The sequence below is a fragment of the Octopus bimaculoides genome, chromosome 9, assembly GCF_046866305.1.
Source record: "Octopus bimaculoides isolate indiv1 chromosome 9, ASM4686630v1, whole genome shotgun sequence".
In the NCBI taxonomy this organism is placed as follows: Eukaryota; Metazoa; Mollusca; class Cephalopoda; order Octopoda; family Octopodidae; genus Octopus; species Octopus bimaculoides.
This window is the reverse complement of record NC_142936.1, coordinates 15,187,027-15,204,340: the sequence shown is the minus strand read 5'-3', so window position 1 is coordinate 15,204,340 and position 17,314 is coordinate 15,187,027. Positions and strand designations below refer to the sequence as shown.

At 36.5% G+C, this 17,314-nt stretch overlaps 1 protein-coding gene across 3 annotated transcripts in view; it reads left to right on the top strand.

The window, feature by feature from the left end:
- The first annotated feature begins 11,024 nt into the window (after positions 1–11,024).
- Positions 11,025–17,314, top strand: part of LOC106874620 (atos homolog protein A) — a 207,323-nt gene continuing 201,033 nt past the window's right edge. Inside the window, exon 1 of one of the 3 annotated variants that reach the window (XM_089357170.1) lies at positions 11,025–11,670. In XM_089357170.1, coding sequence (XP_089213296.1) covers positions 11,655–11,670 — 16 coding nt within the window. In that variant the 5' untranslated portion in view covers positions 11,025–11,654. The remainder of the gene's footprint in view (positions 11,671–17,314) is intronic. The other 2 variants (XM_089357171.1, XM_089357169.1) reach the window with 2 other exon arrangements.

Below are 17,314 nucleotides of genomic sequence, written 5' to 3'. Positions count from 1 at the left end.
CCATGCGGTTGGGGATGCAACTATGTCTGGATCTAGAACTGAATTCCATTTCAGGCATTTCATTTTGTTCCTCAGCAAAACATTTCATCCCTTGCTACCTCAATTCACATAACTAATGGAAGCACATACCAGATCATCTGGAAATGTTATCTGCCATAAACTAAGTTGTCTATCTCTCAGTCACTTCATGTCAGGAAGCCAGAATTAGGGGCCAGCCCTTAAAAAAAACAAAAAAAACTCATGGATGGGATTTAAGTAGGTATCTGCTTGCTAAACTTAACTTAACACATCTTTTCCTCCCACATATCACATCTGCTCACCAATCCCTCAAAAAAAAAAAAAGAAAAAAAAGAATTAGGGGTCTCAAGAGGTGTCTGCTTCATGCTCATATGAAAACAAAACTAAGCACCACTCCTCGAGGTTCCCCTCCTTCGACAGAGTTTTTGGAGTCATGGTACTTTTCACTTTTAACCACTTAATTCACTTCCCATCAACTTCACAAACATGTCTTCTTTTTTGCCACTTCCAGTCACCACCACCACCACCAACAACAACAACAACAACACTACTACTACTACTACTACTACTATTACAGTCTATGCTTCATTGAACTTGATAACTCTGTAACCCAGCTACCATGTAGAACTTTCTAGATGTAATCGTCTGTTTTTCTGTTTCTCTCCACCACCTCACAGACACTGTCTTGAAATTCCCAGAAATCCCCAGACCCATCATGTACTGAAACTTTCTTGTCTAGCTTAAAAATGACAGAACCTCTATATGGTCGCCTTCCTGCTAGAAATAACAGTCAAATCTTCTTCAAATCACACCTTACCAATTGAAACAGTGCTCTTTGTACATTAATTCTAAAAAATAAAAGATATTGGAGCAGGCATGGCTGTGTGAAGAAGAAAACTTTCTTTGGCACCTTGCATAGCATCTTAGGCATGTGACTTCCACTATAGTCCCAGGCTGACTAAAGGTTTGTGAGTGGATTTGATAGATGGAAACTGAAAGAAGTTTGTTGCATGTGTGTGTGTGTGTGTTTGCACTCTCTTGTCTCGACACTGTATGGTAGGTCTACTTAGTGGTTCAGCAACAGAGACTTTGAAAAAGAATAAGAACCAGACTTTGAAATAAAAAAATAAATGTAGGTCACTGCCATATAAGTGATGTGATTTGTTTGCAAATCTTCAATGAAAACTACTGAATAATAATAATAATAATAATAATAATAATAATAATAATATAAAGGTATAATAAAAAAATATTCAGACAAATACATAACAAAAACACCAGGACTAACAAATTTTTTTTTTACATACAGAAAATTGCACTACTGGGCACTGCACACATCCTACGCAAAACACTTTCAATACAGTAACCATAAGAGCATCACAGCAAACCACAGCACATACCCAAGGCACAAAGAGCTGCGCTCGGTAGTGAAGTGAAAGCACGTTATAAAAATAAAACTACTGAATAATGATAATAATAAAAATAATATTAATAATATTTACTGTACAAAACTGATGAAACTAATAACCTCCAAAACTACCGGCCAATAACATGTCTTACAAGCATGTACAAAGTATGAACATCCATCATTACTGAATACATATATACCTTTCTGATGGATAACAAGATATTCCTCAATGAATAAAAAATGGCTGTAAACGTGGCTTGTATGAATATAAAGACTAGCAATTAATCAATAAAATGATTCTAAAGGACTGCCATAAACGACAAAAAAGAAAAAAATCTTTACATTGCATGGATTGATTACAAAAAAGCTGAATTGAGAAATGCTTGGGAGTCTACAATAACACTCTGGTTATTGATAATTTTCTCTCAAATAGTATGAAGCTTTGGGAGAAAATTCCAACACTGAATTCAGAGAAAAGAATACTGCCATAGAGTTAGAGCTATCCCGAAAAAGTGAACTTGATGAGAGAAGCAAGTTTGATGCCATCAGTATCTTGGTCATACACGTCATGATCTGCAGATTTAATATCATAAAATGGTTCATGAATGAGATCAGTAAAACTGACCCCAAAATATGCAAGTTTTCCATATGTATCACCTAAAGGTGTGGAGGCGCAATGGCCCAGTGGTTAGGGCAGCGGACTCGGGGTCATAGGATTGCGGTTTCAATTTCCAGACCGGGCGTTGTGAGTGTTTATTGAGCGAAAACACCTAAAGCTCCATGAGGCTCCGGCAGGGGATGGTGGCGAACCCTTCTGTACTCTTCCACCACAACTTTCTCTAACTCTTACTTCCTTTTTCTGTTGTGCCTGTAATTCAAAGGGTCAGCCTTGTCACACTGTGTCACGCTGAATATCCCCGAGAACTACATTAAGGGTACATGTGTCTGTGGAGTGCTCAGCCACTTACACGTTAATTTCACGAGCAGGCTGTTCCGTTGATCGGATCAACTGGAATCCTCGACGTCGTAAGCGACGGAGTGCCAACAACAACAACCTAAGGGTAGATGTAGACAGACTATATATCCCACAAAAAGATGGCGAATGTGGACTGATGCAGCTGCAACTGTCTCTAAAAACAGCAACCATTGGGTTAGACACCTATCTAAAGAACACCAATGACGTGATGCTTAAACTTGTCTGCAAAAAAGAAAAAAAAGCATGAGGTGCATCTAGATGGAACAGAACTCATCCACTGTGAAAGCAAAATAAATATAATTCCAAGTCAAATTAAATGTAATCTCTGGGCTGTGAGCAAGTCAGTTTATATCTTCTGCCTTACCTGTTTGTCTGTTTAAAATCACCTGACGAAGGCAGGTTTTTGCTACGATGTAATCTAAGAATGTATCAATAAAATGGTGCCGAAACAGCTGTTGTGAATTTTGAACCCCATTTGTGTTCTTTTATACTTACACATTACATAATATATACCCTACAAAGCCTGGCAGTCCTGTTGTTGATACAAGTATGACCCATCAATAGTTGGTTGTATCTGGACTTAAATTGGAAACAGCAAGCTTCATTATAGCAGCTCAGGGCGACTGTCTGTTCATAAGAAATTACTAAATTAACATTCTTAAAAATGGTGCTGATCCTACCTGATACTTTTAAGGAAAAACCAGAGAAACAATTGACCACTTCATCTTTGTCTGATATATGTTAGCCTCAAATGATTGTATTAATTGTTATCATAGACTCAGTATTTGCACTGAATCATATGCTGTCAGTTTGGACTCACAAAAGAAAAGGTGGGAATATTACCCTCCATATTAATAGAAAAGAAAGATATCATTGTCCTTTAGAACTTTGGTACTCACATAGATCAAGCTTTTCAGGCCAATAGGCCAGATATTGAGGTGAAAACTCACGCTGATAAAACGTGTGTTCTCATAGATAGTGAATCCTATCAGAAGACAAATTCTGTAAAAACGCCTGAAAAGTTAAATACGAGGACCTTCAAATAGAGGTGTCAAATATGTGACAGCAAAGAATGACAACTGTACCTGTGATCTTCAGAGCTTTAGGGATATGTATGAAATGGCATTCTTAAATACTATAGTCAAATACCAGGAAACCTAAAAATATCAGAGTCACAAAAGATCATTCTTATTGGTACAGCCCAAATCCTAAGAAAAACAGACAACCTTTTAAATTCTTCCAAAATCACAAATATTACAAGTTTTTGATAACATTATCAGGATTTGAGCTCCTTGCTCTGAAATATATTGTAGTGATGCCTAATACCAGTCGCCATTTTGGAGAGTTTGTCCACGCATGCGCAGGGACATGTCTTCCGGAAGGCATGCAGGAAGTCCCTCATGTGTATGCGTGGTCATCCTATGTCCAAGCGTTCCCACGTTTTCTCTACCTCTTAGCTCTGAACATTCGAGGACACCAGACCACTAAGAGCCGCTTCGTCAACTCTACCTTGAGTCAACACAGTCTACCACGGAGACGGGGAAGAATGACTTAACCATCCAGCAACTACACCGACGCTGTCTTCACACCAAACATAAAGGGCGACCTGGCAAAGCCGTTACCCCAAGATGTAAGGCTGAGCACCCGTAATAAAATATCTGTTATGCTGTTATTCAATTCATTCAGCGTTTTCGTTTATTGAAGAAAATTGATTGTACGGGATAGGGTTGCCCAAGGATGGTGGCCCTATCACCTACAATATCATTGCAACTTGTAAACAACATCCAGCTTCCTGTTACTTGAGGTTTCTGGGTAAGATTTAGAACAGCTTGTATACAACAAAAGTATAATAATAATAATGATTTATCATATTTTATTTAACGAGTGGCTGTGTGGTAAGTAGCTTGCTTACCAACCACATGGTCCCGGGTTCAGTCCCACTGCGTGGCATCTTGGGCAAGTGTCTTCTACTATAGCCTCAGGCCGACCGAAGCCTTGTGAGTGGATTTGGTAGACGGAAACTGAAAGAAGCCTGTCGTATATATGTATATATATATGTATGTGTTTGTCCCCCCCAACATCGCTTGACAACCAATGCTGGTGTGTTTATGTCCCCATAACTTAGAATAAGTACAAGGCTTACAAAGAATAAGTCCTGGGGTCGATTTGCTCGACTAAAGGCGGTGCTCCAGCATGGCCACAGTCAAAAGACTGAAACAAGTAAAAGAGTAAAGAGAATGATTTCTAACTACAACAGTTTCTTGTTCATTTCTTTGTCTTCAGAAATAACATTTCTCTCTAGAATTCCATTCTTCTCCCAAGTAATTGCCAACAGTTCAAAATCAACATTTACCCATCTAAGCTTATCCAGATCTTCCTATTCTCCAAAGTAACTGGAACTGTAGCTTTAAAAAAATATCATGAACTCCATCCATCCCTGTTCAGAGTTCCTATCAGAGGGTGGTGGTGGTGGTGGTGGCAAAGAAGAAGAAGAAGATAACAAAGATTAAAATTCATTAATAAGGTGGAGTTAATTGTAAATTTATAATTGATATGTATAACTGAATGAGATTTTGTAAGGTGTACGTATCACCCATCACTTGGTGTGTTGATAAGTCATAACATTAAGTTTCAAAACATAGTGACATTGTTACTGAAACATGAAATTAATGAATATAGAATACAGTTATGTTTATTAAAACTAATGAAATATTTTTTGCATACCATAATAGGTAGGGGAGCTCCGAAAGGGGTCTCAGGGAGTAGTGTCCCTGTCTTCCCGAGCTAGTTTTCCACCACATTTCTTAAAAATCGTGATAGACTCCTTGGTCTCGGGACCACTCATGTCTAGAAACTGAGATTGGGGGTAAGCAAGGGCATGCTCCCTGGAGAATATCCAGCTCCAAAAAAGCCTCATCATAGCAAAGGAGAATGGGCACCAGCTGGCCTAAAGGTTGGGGTGGGCTGCACCTGCCTACCTCTGTTACTATGGCATTGAGGTAGATCCGGCCACCCCCCATTAGTGGGGAAAAAACCCGGATTTCAAACACTGGATGATGATGATGAATAGAAATGAATTAAAAGTTATTTGGTATGGGTCAGGTAGCCTTTTTTTTTGTGCTTGCTTCCCTTAACTTTAGAACCTGGCTATGCCTCTGTATGGGAGGTGGTTGTCCTATTTGTGTTGGGATAAAGCTCAAATCCTAAAAGGTCCATGGTGTAGAACGGTATTTCCTCTCAAGGCAGATGGATGCCAAAGGTAGAAGACATTCAGGTAAATGTTGTCTTTTCTGTACCACATGTTTCTTATCAAGATGTTTGATGTCCACTCCATCAAATAAGCTAACATTGACTTGACTACAAATTTATAACCTTGTGACTTTATTTGACAGGTGAGTATATTTAACAGCTGTTGTAATATAACTGTACTAAAATTGCATAATAATTTGCCTTAAAAATTGCAACTACATTTATTTATTAGAAATCAATTTCTATAAAGTTTAAATGATGTAAATCAGTGGTTCTCAACTGGGGTCCATAAAGCCCTTGGAGGTCCATAAGGCCTTTGTGGGTCTATTAGGCCCTTGGTGGTCCACATAAGATTTTATTAAAATTTAGCTGCAACAAATTGGTTCAGGAGTGGCTGTGTGGTAAGTAGCTTGCTTATCAACCACATGGTTCTGGGTTCAGTCCCACTGCGTGGCATCTTGGGCAGGTGTCTTCTACTATAGCCTCAGGTCGACCAAAGCCTTGTGAGTGGATTTGGTAGACGGAAACTGAAAGAAGCCTGTCATATATATGTATATATATGTGTGTGTGTGTGTGTGTCTGTGTTTGTCCCCCTAGCATTGCTTGATAACCGATGCTGGCGTGTTTATGTCCCCATCACTTAGCAGTTTGGCACAAGAGACCGATAGAATAAGTACTAGGCTTACAAAGAATAAGTCCCGGGGTCAATTTGCTCGACTAAAGGTGGTGCACCAGCATGGCCACAGTCAAATGACTGAAACAAGTAAAAGAGTAAAAAGAGTAATATACAAAATATTTTACCAATTTTTTAAAAGCATCTCCTCATATTTAATTATTAAAATATAATATGATGTTTTTAAACATTGAATGGCTAGGAGGGTCCATTTGAGTAAAATAGGAACCAAAGGGGTTCATAGATAAAAAAGGGTTGAGGGACAGGAAAACCCTATTGAGCTTAAGTATTATTATGTCTTTTACTTGTTTCAGTTGTTAGGCTGCAGTCAAGTTAGGGCACAGCCTTCCAGGGTTTAATCATATAAATTGACCCCAGTGTTTTTTCTTCTAAGCCTGGTGCTTATTCTATCAGTCTCTTTTTGCTGAACTGTTCGGTCAGGTGATGGTTGGCGACAGAAAGGGCATCCAGCCATAAAAAAAATTCATCTTGATGCATTCTGTCTGACCCATGCAAGCATGGAAGCGAGGACGTTAAAATGATCATGATAACGACATCACACAATGATCACAAAACCACCACACACACACACTATGGTTATATATTTTTTGCACACACACGAGAATATAATAGAGATGTTGGAAAATAAATCTGTTCGTTTACCCTTCCATATATGGAAGGGTAAATGAAGTTGAAGCACCAATTACTTAATTAGGCATTGTTGATTTTTGTGAGAAGAGTTAAGAAAATTGCTGAAGAATACAATGCAACTATAGAAGCAAGAAGAGAAAAACTTTAGTCGCTAAGCCATTATACTTAACATGACAATTACCGCCACCACCATCACCGCTAACAGTAACAATAACGGGAGCCAACAAGGGAGCCTGTACGTGGTCATTCGAACGAAAGAAATAGCAACTAATTCTCCTCTAAATCACCTTCTGCATTCTTAGAAAAGGGCACACTGGATAATGTAGCCCTGGGGTTTTTAGTATATAGGAAAAAAGACGGGATAGCCAAGGCTGGAATGTCTTTAATTATAGGTCTGCTCGATCGGGAATAACCTGTGGTTAAACAATACCATCTGACATTGTAGTGTACTGATGGTTAGCGAAAAGACAATAGTATGTTGGATGAGTGTGTGTGTGTGTGTGTAACTGTAAAATATTCTAAAAATACCTTCGGTTTAGTTCCAAGTATTTTTGCTTTTTGCTTATATCAACTTTTAAACGTTGGAAATAAAAAGATTAGGACGAAAAGAACCGTGTTTACAACAATGATAGAAAATAGATGGATATATTCGTGAAGAAGGAAAAGTGAAACATACGAGAGAGAGAGAGTGAGAGAGAGAGAAGAATCATTGGTTTTTGTGTATATAAAAGGCGTTGTGCAAGCGCAATGTTATGTAATACAAACCAAGTCAATGCAGCCAAATCACTGAGAGTATGCTTTGCTCCTGAGGTTTTTTATATATGTATATATATATATATATATATATGTAAATTCCCATTGAAGGAAGAAGGGTTAGACAAAGCTTGTGAATGTGCACGCGTGTATGCATATACGAGAGTGAGAGGGGGTAGAGAAAGAAAGAGAGAGAGAGAGAGAAAGAAAGAAAGAAAGAAAGAGAGCGAGAGAGAAAAAAAGAGTTATAAGCAATGTACGGAGTCATTTGGAATGCAAGCAATAGAAAAATCAGATGTAGAAAGACAGGTGGGGATTTTCGTAGTTATTTCCAGGTATTTTTCCATCTCCTTATGTTACCTTATATCGCCTTGCAGCAGGAGAGTAAATCGATTGATCAGCTGTATAAATTATCGATTACGAGAAGGGAGAGAGAGAGAGGGGGAGTTGTATAATAATAATAATAATAATAATAATAATTGAAATACCTCTCATACTCCCTCTGAAAACTAGTGTTGTAGTTAAGTACCACCTGTTTTCTTCTCTCTCTCTCTTTCTCTTCTGCAAGCGACCCCTCCCATATGAGTGTTAGTCGAAATAAATAAACAGACATCTATATATAGACACGTGTATGAAAAACCTACATGTGTCTAAATGGAAACGGTAAAACGTGTGATATATATATATATATATATATATATATATATATATATATATATATATATATCTTAGACATACACAAGAATAAAAAAGAAAAGCATATTAAATACATATAAATACGCGCACAGATATTAATTAGATTGATAGGTAGAGGGGTGCGTGTGTGTATGCATATATATATATATATATATGAACGATAGAAACTGTTGCATGAGGAGGAATTTCGAGACCAAAAGAATTCTAACAGAAAAAAAAAAGTTAATAAAAAAAAAAAAATAACATTAACAAATGGTTTTGACATTCGTAGATCAGCTGAAAAGAAAAGTGGGGTTTGTCTGACTATATATATATATATATATATATATATATATATATATATATATATAGGCACACAATAATATAAAGACAAGAGGAGAAAGGTTTGTCTGTGGCGAATACATTGAAAAAAAAAAAAAAGACGGAAGGAGGAAGCTAGAAGCTTTGGCATCACATGATACAGCAGTAGCAGCAACAACAACATCTCGCCAAATCTTCCAAGAGACACCCTGCTCCACTCGTCATTTAGACAGCAACACAGTGTTTTTGTTTGTTTTTAAGACAACTGGAAAGATACAGCACAGAATGACACTTGGCTGGAATATTCATTTCAACACATTTCTCTATTGAAACGTACACAATCATAGAATATATATATATATACGTATATAACACAATAATTTTACCACTATCGACTGTAAATATTTTCCATGTTCTACCAGAACTGTTTCTAAATTTCTATAGTAGACCCTAGATAGAGATAATATATATCTTCTTTAATTAATCTTATTTAGCAGTATTGCAGTGCTCGTTCCAATGTAAATAGAATGCGTTATGTATTTTTCGTTGGCGGTAGAATAGTAGCTCCTATGAAGCTTTTTTTTTAGTGCTCAGACTCTCATTATGCAAATGGATTTCTTCTGCCCGGGATTCGGAGTACCGTAGATATAGGAAAACTTGCGATAAAATACCTACATTAAGAAGCTAATATTACCATTGCTTCATGTTCCTCTGTCGCCAACTTTTCATTCATCGAGGTGGCACCAAGGTATTATTATTACTCGAGTGTTTAATTCCTCACCATCATTAAAGGATATATATATATATATATATATATATATATATATATATATATATATATATATATATATACACGGGTATAAGCGTGTTTAAATTTGCTGCTTTTCAGTTAAAAAAAAAATAATAACGTGAGGAATTAATATTTTCCTCATCGCAGTGACGATAGGTGCAAAACAGACATAGACACACTGACGTACGAGGGTGTATATATTAATATATACCCAGTTAAAATTTAAGTGTAGTACTCCAATAATTTTTACATATATGTTACATATATGCACACTCGTTCATACTAAAGTTTTTTTTGTTTTTATTTTAGCATAGGTCTACGTATATAACCTAGTGTTTATATACAAAAATGTACGAGTGAATATTATTGTTTATATAAACAATATACATATTCTACGTGCATACGTAAACGACATATTCTACGTACATACAAGATTATATATATACAAAGGTGTGGAGAAAAGTGTTTTCGAGGTAGACAGATAAAGTTTTATATACATAAGTATACGAGCAATAGACTCTGTATATGTAACGATATATGACTTGTATTCTTTATATGTCTACGTTAAGATGAACTTCCATTAATGTATAAGAAAAATTACACATAAAGTTTTGAATACACCTATGTGTGTGTGACTAATATTTTCTTTCTTATATACGTGTGATCAGTTTTTCTCTGATACATAGTATAGTGTTTATGTAAGTACATAGATCTAGCTCACTACTTAAAAATCACCAGTATGTTGTGATATGTAAGTCTAGATTAACCCTCTAAAATTACTTAATCGACATTATAGACACACACACACACACACACACACACACACACACACATATATATATATATATATATATTCTATGTAAGTTTATATAATATATATTAGGTGAACAGTTTGTATACATTAGTATTATTACCTAATAGCAGTCGGCATGACTAGGCAAGAATCTAGTAATTTATTCTAGGAGTAGGGCAAGAGGGACCTTACAGCTGATAGTGAGAGAGGTTTGACAGCAGGGGAGTGGAGCTTGACACTTCAGTCTCACTCCAGCAGTATAACAACAACAACAACAACATGAGTGTGCTGAGAGTTGACAAATAACCAAGCCACAAAAAAACTATTATTATTTTTTACACTGTGAACATTAGTTAATGTGTTTGCGTGTGTTTGTATGTCTGTTTCTGTAATGTATTCTCTTGTCTGTCTATATATGCATGCGTGAATGTTATAAAGTTTTACTGAACGACATTATCTGCTCTTGCCAATGAAATTATCTTAGCTTAAGAGTTTTTTGCTCGTTTCTGTTCTTGCGATTAGTGAGAACGTTCACCCATTGAGATTATATATATATATATATATATATATATATATATATATATATATATATATATATATATAGTCGGACAACTGGCCCAGACCAAGTTAGTATTCACTTCACTTCACTTAGACACACTCACAAATACATACACACTCATTCACTTAGGCACACTCACTCACTTATTCATGCTCACTCACATTACATTCGCTCTCACTCACATACTTACTCATACAGCTACAGTACACCATAGACTCACGGTTGGTGATAGTTTCCCGAATTACTTCTCTCTACCCGATGTTTCATAAGACGAACACAGATCGCCTGGATTATATCGAGGACAAAGAGCCATTCGAACCAACAACCTCTGTGAATGCGGCAAAGAAATAACAAACCATGGACGTGTTTTATAGACAGGCATATGGGTGTCCCTCACTCACCCCATTATATACGGACACACAAACAGCTGAGTGTATTATCTACATTTGTACAGACAACTAAGTGTCTCGACAAACATACACATATACATAAAAACAGCTGAGTGTTTATACATACATGCAATCAGCTGAGTGTATATTCCAATAGACAGATGATTGTATATCAGTATAAAGAAACCGAAGCCAGGAAGAAGGGTGAATTAAGAGACACAGTGTGGTGATAAAAAGAGAGAGAAGTGAGTTTATTTATTTCAGGCAAGAAGACAGAAGGTCAACTATATACTTCAGCTGCGGGTTCGATGTCTGTCTCTGTGTGAAGTGGACGGCCACTACGACAACGTCACTCACCCTCTCGCAATACTTTATCTTCTGCCATCATCGGACGTGGCAATGAAGCCTGAACCAGGTAGGTAACCTTTTTTTCCACACACTCCCTTCAATTATACTCTAATCTTTCTCTCTGTCTACTTACATGTCATTCAGTCTCTCTCTCTCTCTCTCTCTTTCTTTCTTTCTCTCCCTCACTCTCGTATACACTTTCATTCTATCTACTCCTCTTTCTCACTCTCTCACATACACACTCTGTTGTTATCTGTTCCTCTCCCTTTTTCTCTCTCTCTCTTCCTCATTCTTTTTCCCTCTCTCTCTTTCTCCGCCGTCTCTCTCTCACGAAATCTGTCTCTTTGTTTAGATCTCTTCAGTTCATACTTCTCTCCGCTATAATGTCCAGCATTAAAAACACTCCTTCGTTCTAATATTTTCTATCTATCTATCTACCTACCTACCTATCTATCTATCTATCTATCTATCTATCCATCCGTCTATCTATCTATCCGTCTATCTATCTAACCTTCTATCTATCTATCTATCTGTCTGTTCATCCGTCTATATATCGATCTATCTCTCCGTCTCTCTATTCATACGTCTATATCCATCTATCTCCCTGTCTATCTATCTAGCCGTCTATCTATCTATCTATCTTTCTTTCTTTCTATATCTATCAGTTTTTTTTTTTTTGAATCGTTTCTTTCCCGTGCTCTCTCCGTCTCTTTCACCACTGATTTCTCTCTCTCTCTTTCCCTGACTTCTCTCTTCACTTACACTCTCTGTACTCACTCTCTCTGCTCTTATTCTCTCTCTCTCTGCCCTCACCCACTCTCTTTATTCTCACACACAGTCTTTCTCTGCTCTCTCACTCACACAGCCTCTCTCTCTCTCTACCGTAACTACTCTCTTTCTTACTCTCCGTCACCCAATAACACCATAAACGACCATACACACAATCAGCAAAGCAAGTGACATAAAATAAACAAAGAAAAAAACCTAATCAACAACAACAAACAACACGACCAGAAACTATTTAAGTATAAACCTTGTACTCGAAAGCATAGTTAAGTTATAGGTGAAGAAAAACGGATGAAAGCCACAACACAGCGGAAGATTTACTAAAATTTTTATTGCTTCTAAAATTCCGTCTTTCACAAGGCCTAATTCGTGAAAATCTTTATTTCAGACGTCCTCATATCTGCTTTGATACTGTCAAACTACTCTCACCAATGAATGTTCGTGTGTGTCTGTGTGTACACGCTTATATCTGGAATTTTATTATGCATACATGTATAATATATATATATATATATATATATATATATATATATATATATATATATATATATATATATATATATATATATATATATATATATATATATATATATATATATAACAAAGCGTGCATTGTGCATTTGTTATATACATGTGTGTGTGTGTGTGTGTTGTGCTTCTTTGGGATGTGTTTTTTACAGACGGTAGATACACACACACACACAGCTGTGTGTGTGTATGACTGTATATGAATGTGGTTGTGTTTGTGTGAGTTCGTTTGTTCGTATGTTTGTGTTCGTGTTTGTATGTGTGTGTGTGTGTGTGTAGGTCTTTGTGTGTGTGTTCGTGTATGTATGTTTTTGGGTATATGTGTGTATTCACGTACATATATATATATATATATATATATATATGCATATGTGTACTGTATCTGAAGGTGTTCGTTCACAGGTGTAGGTGTATACGCGTGTGTGTATATGTGTGTGTGAGTGAACAAAGCAGATAGCTATATAAAGCCTATGTGTGCAGATAAACGTGCCAAGTACATGGGTGTGCGTATATGTCTGCGAATGGGTATCTCCAACTGCGAGTGTAGGTGTAAGAACACTCTGGCTGATGGTGTATGCGTGTGTGTGCGTATGTGTGTGTGTGCTTATTTGAATACGTATGCACTTATGTCTAAAAATGCATAAGCAATATATGCTAGGAAATATTACTTACAATTATGCATACGAATTCCCTGTGTATAAGTGTGTGTGTGTGTAGATACACACACATATGTATGTAAATGTCTTGTATCTCCATTATTTTACTTCGGATTTTCTTTGTATTGAATATAGCATGTTTGCAGATATATTCGCTGTGTACCTGTGTATATATTTCTTTTACATGCACACACAATACATACACACATTCTTTCTTTCTTTCTCTCTCTCTCTCTTATGCACACACAAATTTTGCGAAGTCTTTTAATTTGCTCATCGTTTGAACAAACCCCGAGACAGTCACACACACACACACACACACACACACACATACACACACACACACATATATATATAAACATACACACATACATGTATACTTAGATGCACACACGTATATACAGTACGCTTAAACATACACACACACACACACACACACACACACACACACACACACACTGACGCATGCAGGCACGGTTACACGTATTTAGCTGTAAAGCTATGTGACTCAAAACACTGAGAGTTGCATTATCAAAGCAATGTTTAAATATAAATATATTGAAGACTATATTATGTGTTGGCGTGTGTGTTTGTTCATATATATATATGTATATATGTATATCTATCTATCTATCTATCCATCTACCCATCTACCTATCCATCTATCTATCTATCTATCTATCTATCTATCTATCTATCTATCCATCTACCTATCCATCTATCTATCCATCTATCTATCTATCTATCTATCTATCTACCTATCCATCTACCTATCCATCTACCTATCCATCTATCTATCTATCTATCTATCTATCTATCTATCTATAGGTTTGAAGATGTAAACAGAGTAATATAACTCAAAACATGAGTGTGTATGTGTTTATATATATATATATAGATAGATAGATAGATAGATATTATGTGTGTGTGTGTGTGTGTGTGTGCGCAGATGTACAGTAGGTAGAGTGTTAGGTTGTTAGGTAAAACACCTTGTGGTATTTGGTTGCGTCCCCTTTACATTCTGAGTTCATATCTCATCATAAGCTTTCCCTTCCAAGGACAATAAAATATGTAGCAGATAGACGAAGTACTGGATATCATCAACTAGACCACAGAAGGCGGAGATAAGCAAAGCGACATATACATATTGTGTGTGTGCGTCTGTCTGTGTCCGTGTGTACATGTGTGTGTGTGTATGCATGTGTGTACGTGTGCATCTGTGCGTATGCATGTGTTATATTTTATGTACGGGCGTGTGTATATGTGTGTACGTGTGTATTTAAATGTGTGAATATATATTTTGGCATTTCGCTTTGGCAAAGCGATGGTGTGTGTGTGTGTTCGTGCGTATATATTGTGTGTATGTAAGTGAATCTCCTCTCTCTCACCCCTTTTCTCTCTATATATATGTATATATATATATATATATATATATATATATATATGCATATGTGCGTATACGATGTTTATGTATGTATGAGTATGCGTTTGAGTGTGAATCTTATACAAGTGCATTTATCAATATGTATGTGTGTATATACATGTATTTATGAATATATATGCCCCTGTCTGCGTACGTATACGCTCGGGTCCATACGTATATTTATGTGCATAGACGTGAGTCCGTGATTTTGTATACACCTATCTATATGTCCATATATACACATACACTGGTGTTTGTGTGTGCATATATATACATTTGTGCATGTAGATTTTTGTGTGTATTTGTATGTGCATCCATGTGTGTGGGTGTGCACGCATTCATGTGTGTGAATATATATTTGTGTATTTACGTGAGTGTACGATTGCATTGTGCATGGCTATTCGCATGCACGTGCTCGGCTGCACACGTGCATGCATGTATATATGGTCATATGGTCATATGTATGCGCATTTGCATGCATATGTACGTATGTATGTGCAATATGTACGCATATATAGATATGCATATGTATGTGTATACATCTGTATGTATGTATGTACATATGTGTGTGTGTATATATATATACATATATATACATATAGTGGCATGAATTAGTGTTGTGTATATATCTGTATGTATGTGTGTATGTATATATATATATATATATATATATAGTGGCATGAATTAGTGTTGTGTATATATCTGTATGTGTATACATATGTATATATATATATATATATATATATATATATAGATATATATATACATATATAGTGGCATGAATTTGTATTGATGTATAGTAAATACCACATTGTTACATTAAATACTTCCTGACTTACTAAAATTATTTTCACTTTGTGGGGAAGTAAACAAACACCTGATGGCATAGGCAGTCAATTTCAAACGAAGAAGGGAGATAATCTGAAATCGTAAACGTGTATCCTTGATTAACGTGCCATTAAAGAAAGGACAGTCTGTCTGTTTTCTAGAGCAGAGGACAGATGTGAACGTGTCATTTGTGCTTCATTGTTATAAAGACAGCTGTGTCTTACCTTCACTCCAGGGAAATTTAAGTTGTAACCTTATACAGAAAAGAGAGAACGTGTATGTGTGCGAATATGGATGCACACACACACACACACACACACACACACACACACACACACACACACACACACACACACACACACACACATACATCGCTTATCTATCTTTTATCTCTTACTTGTTTCAGTTACTAGATTGTAGTCATACTGGAGCATTCCCTTGAAGAATATTTAGTTGAATGAATCGACCACCCCCCCGCCATCCCACCCCAGTACTTATTATTTTTTTTTTAAAGTCTGGCATTTACTCTATTAGTGTGTTTTGCTGGACCGCTAAGTGATGGTGGGGGGGACATAAACACACTAACGCTGATTGTCAAGCAGTGGTGGTGGTGGTGGTGGTGGGGACAAATGCAGACGTAAAGACACACAGACATACACATGAAAGGCTTCTTTCAGTTTCCTTCTACCAAATTCACTCACCAGGTTTTGGTTGATTTGAGACTATAGTAGAAGATATTTACTCAAGGTGTCACGCAGTGGGACTGAACTCTGAACCATGCAATCGGGAAACAAACCTCTTACAACACGGCCACACCTGTGTTTATAGTCACACCTGTGCTTATAGTCACACCTGTGTCTATTATGTATATAATAGCTGATACAAAGGCTGATTGGCTGATTTCTTCAGTGATGCTTTACATTGTATGAAAAGAGAGAGAGAGAGAGAGAGAGTAAAAGAGAGATACAGAGAAAGTTAATATAAGAGTTGCAGGATGAGTGCACACACTAGGCTTGGTGGCAGGAATTGTGTAAAAGAATACCACACACACATACATACACACAGTGAAAGGGAATGAATCATTGGATGGGAAGAAAAGAGGGACGAAAGGGTAGAATAATTTGAACAATTATTCAGATGAGAAATTTTGTTTTAATTTTAAGTTATTGTTTTTTCTTTTTTTGAAAATATTTTATTCATTTCATCATTTTATAAGCCCAGGAAGTTTGATAAAAGTTTATGATTATTGTATATATCTGCCCTATTTCCTGCTATTACCCATGGTTGCTAAAATATACTTCCAAATTTACCTGTCATATGGCAGCTAATACTCTAATGCATGTATCATCATCATCATCATTTAATGTCTGCCTTCCATGCTGGTATGGTTTGACAGGTGCCAGCCAGGCAGAAGCTTGCATCAGACAACTGTGTCTGTTTTGGCAGGATTTTTACAGGTGGATGCCCTTCCTAACACTGATCACCTAGCA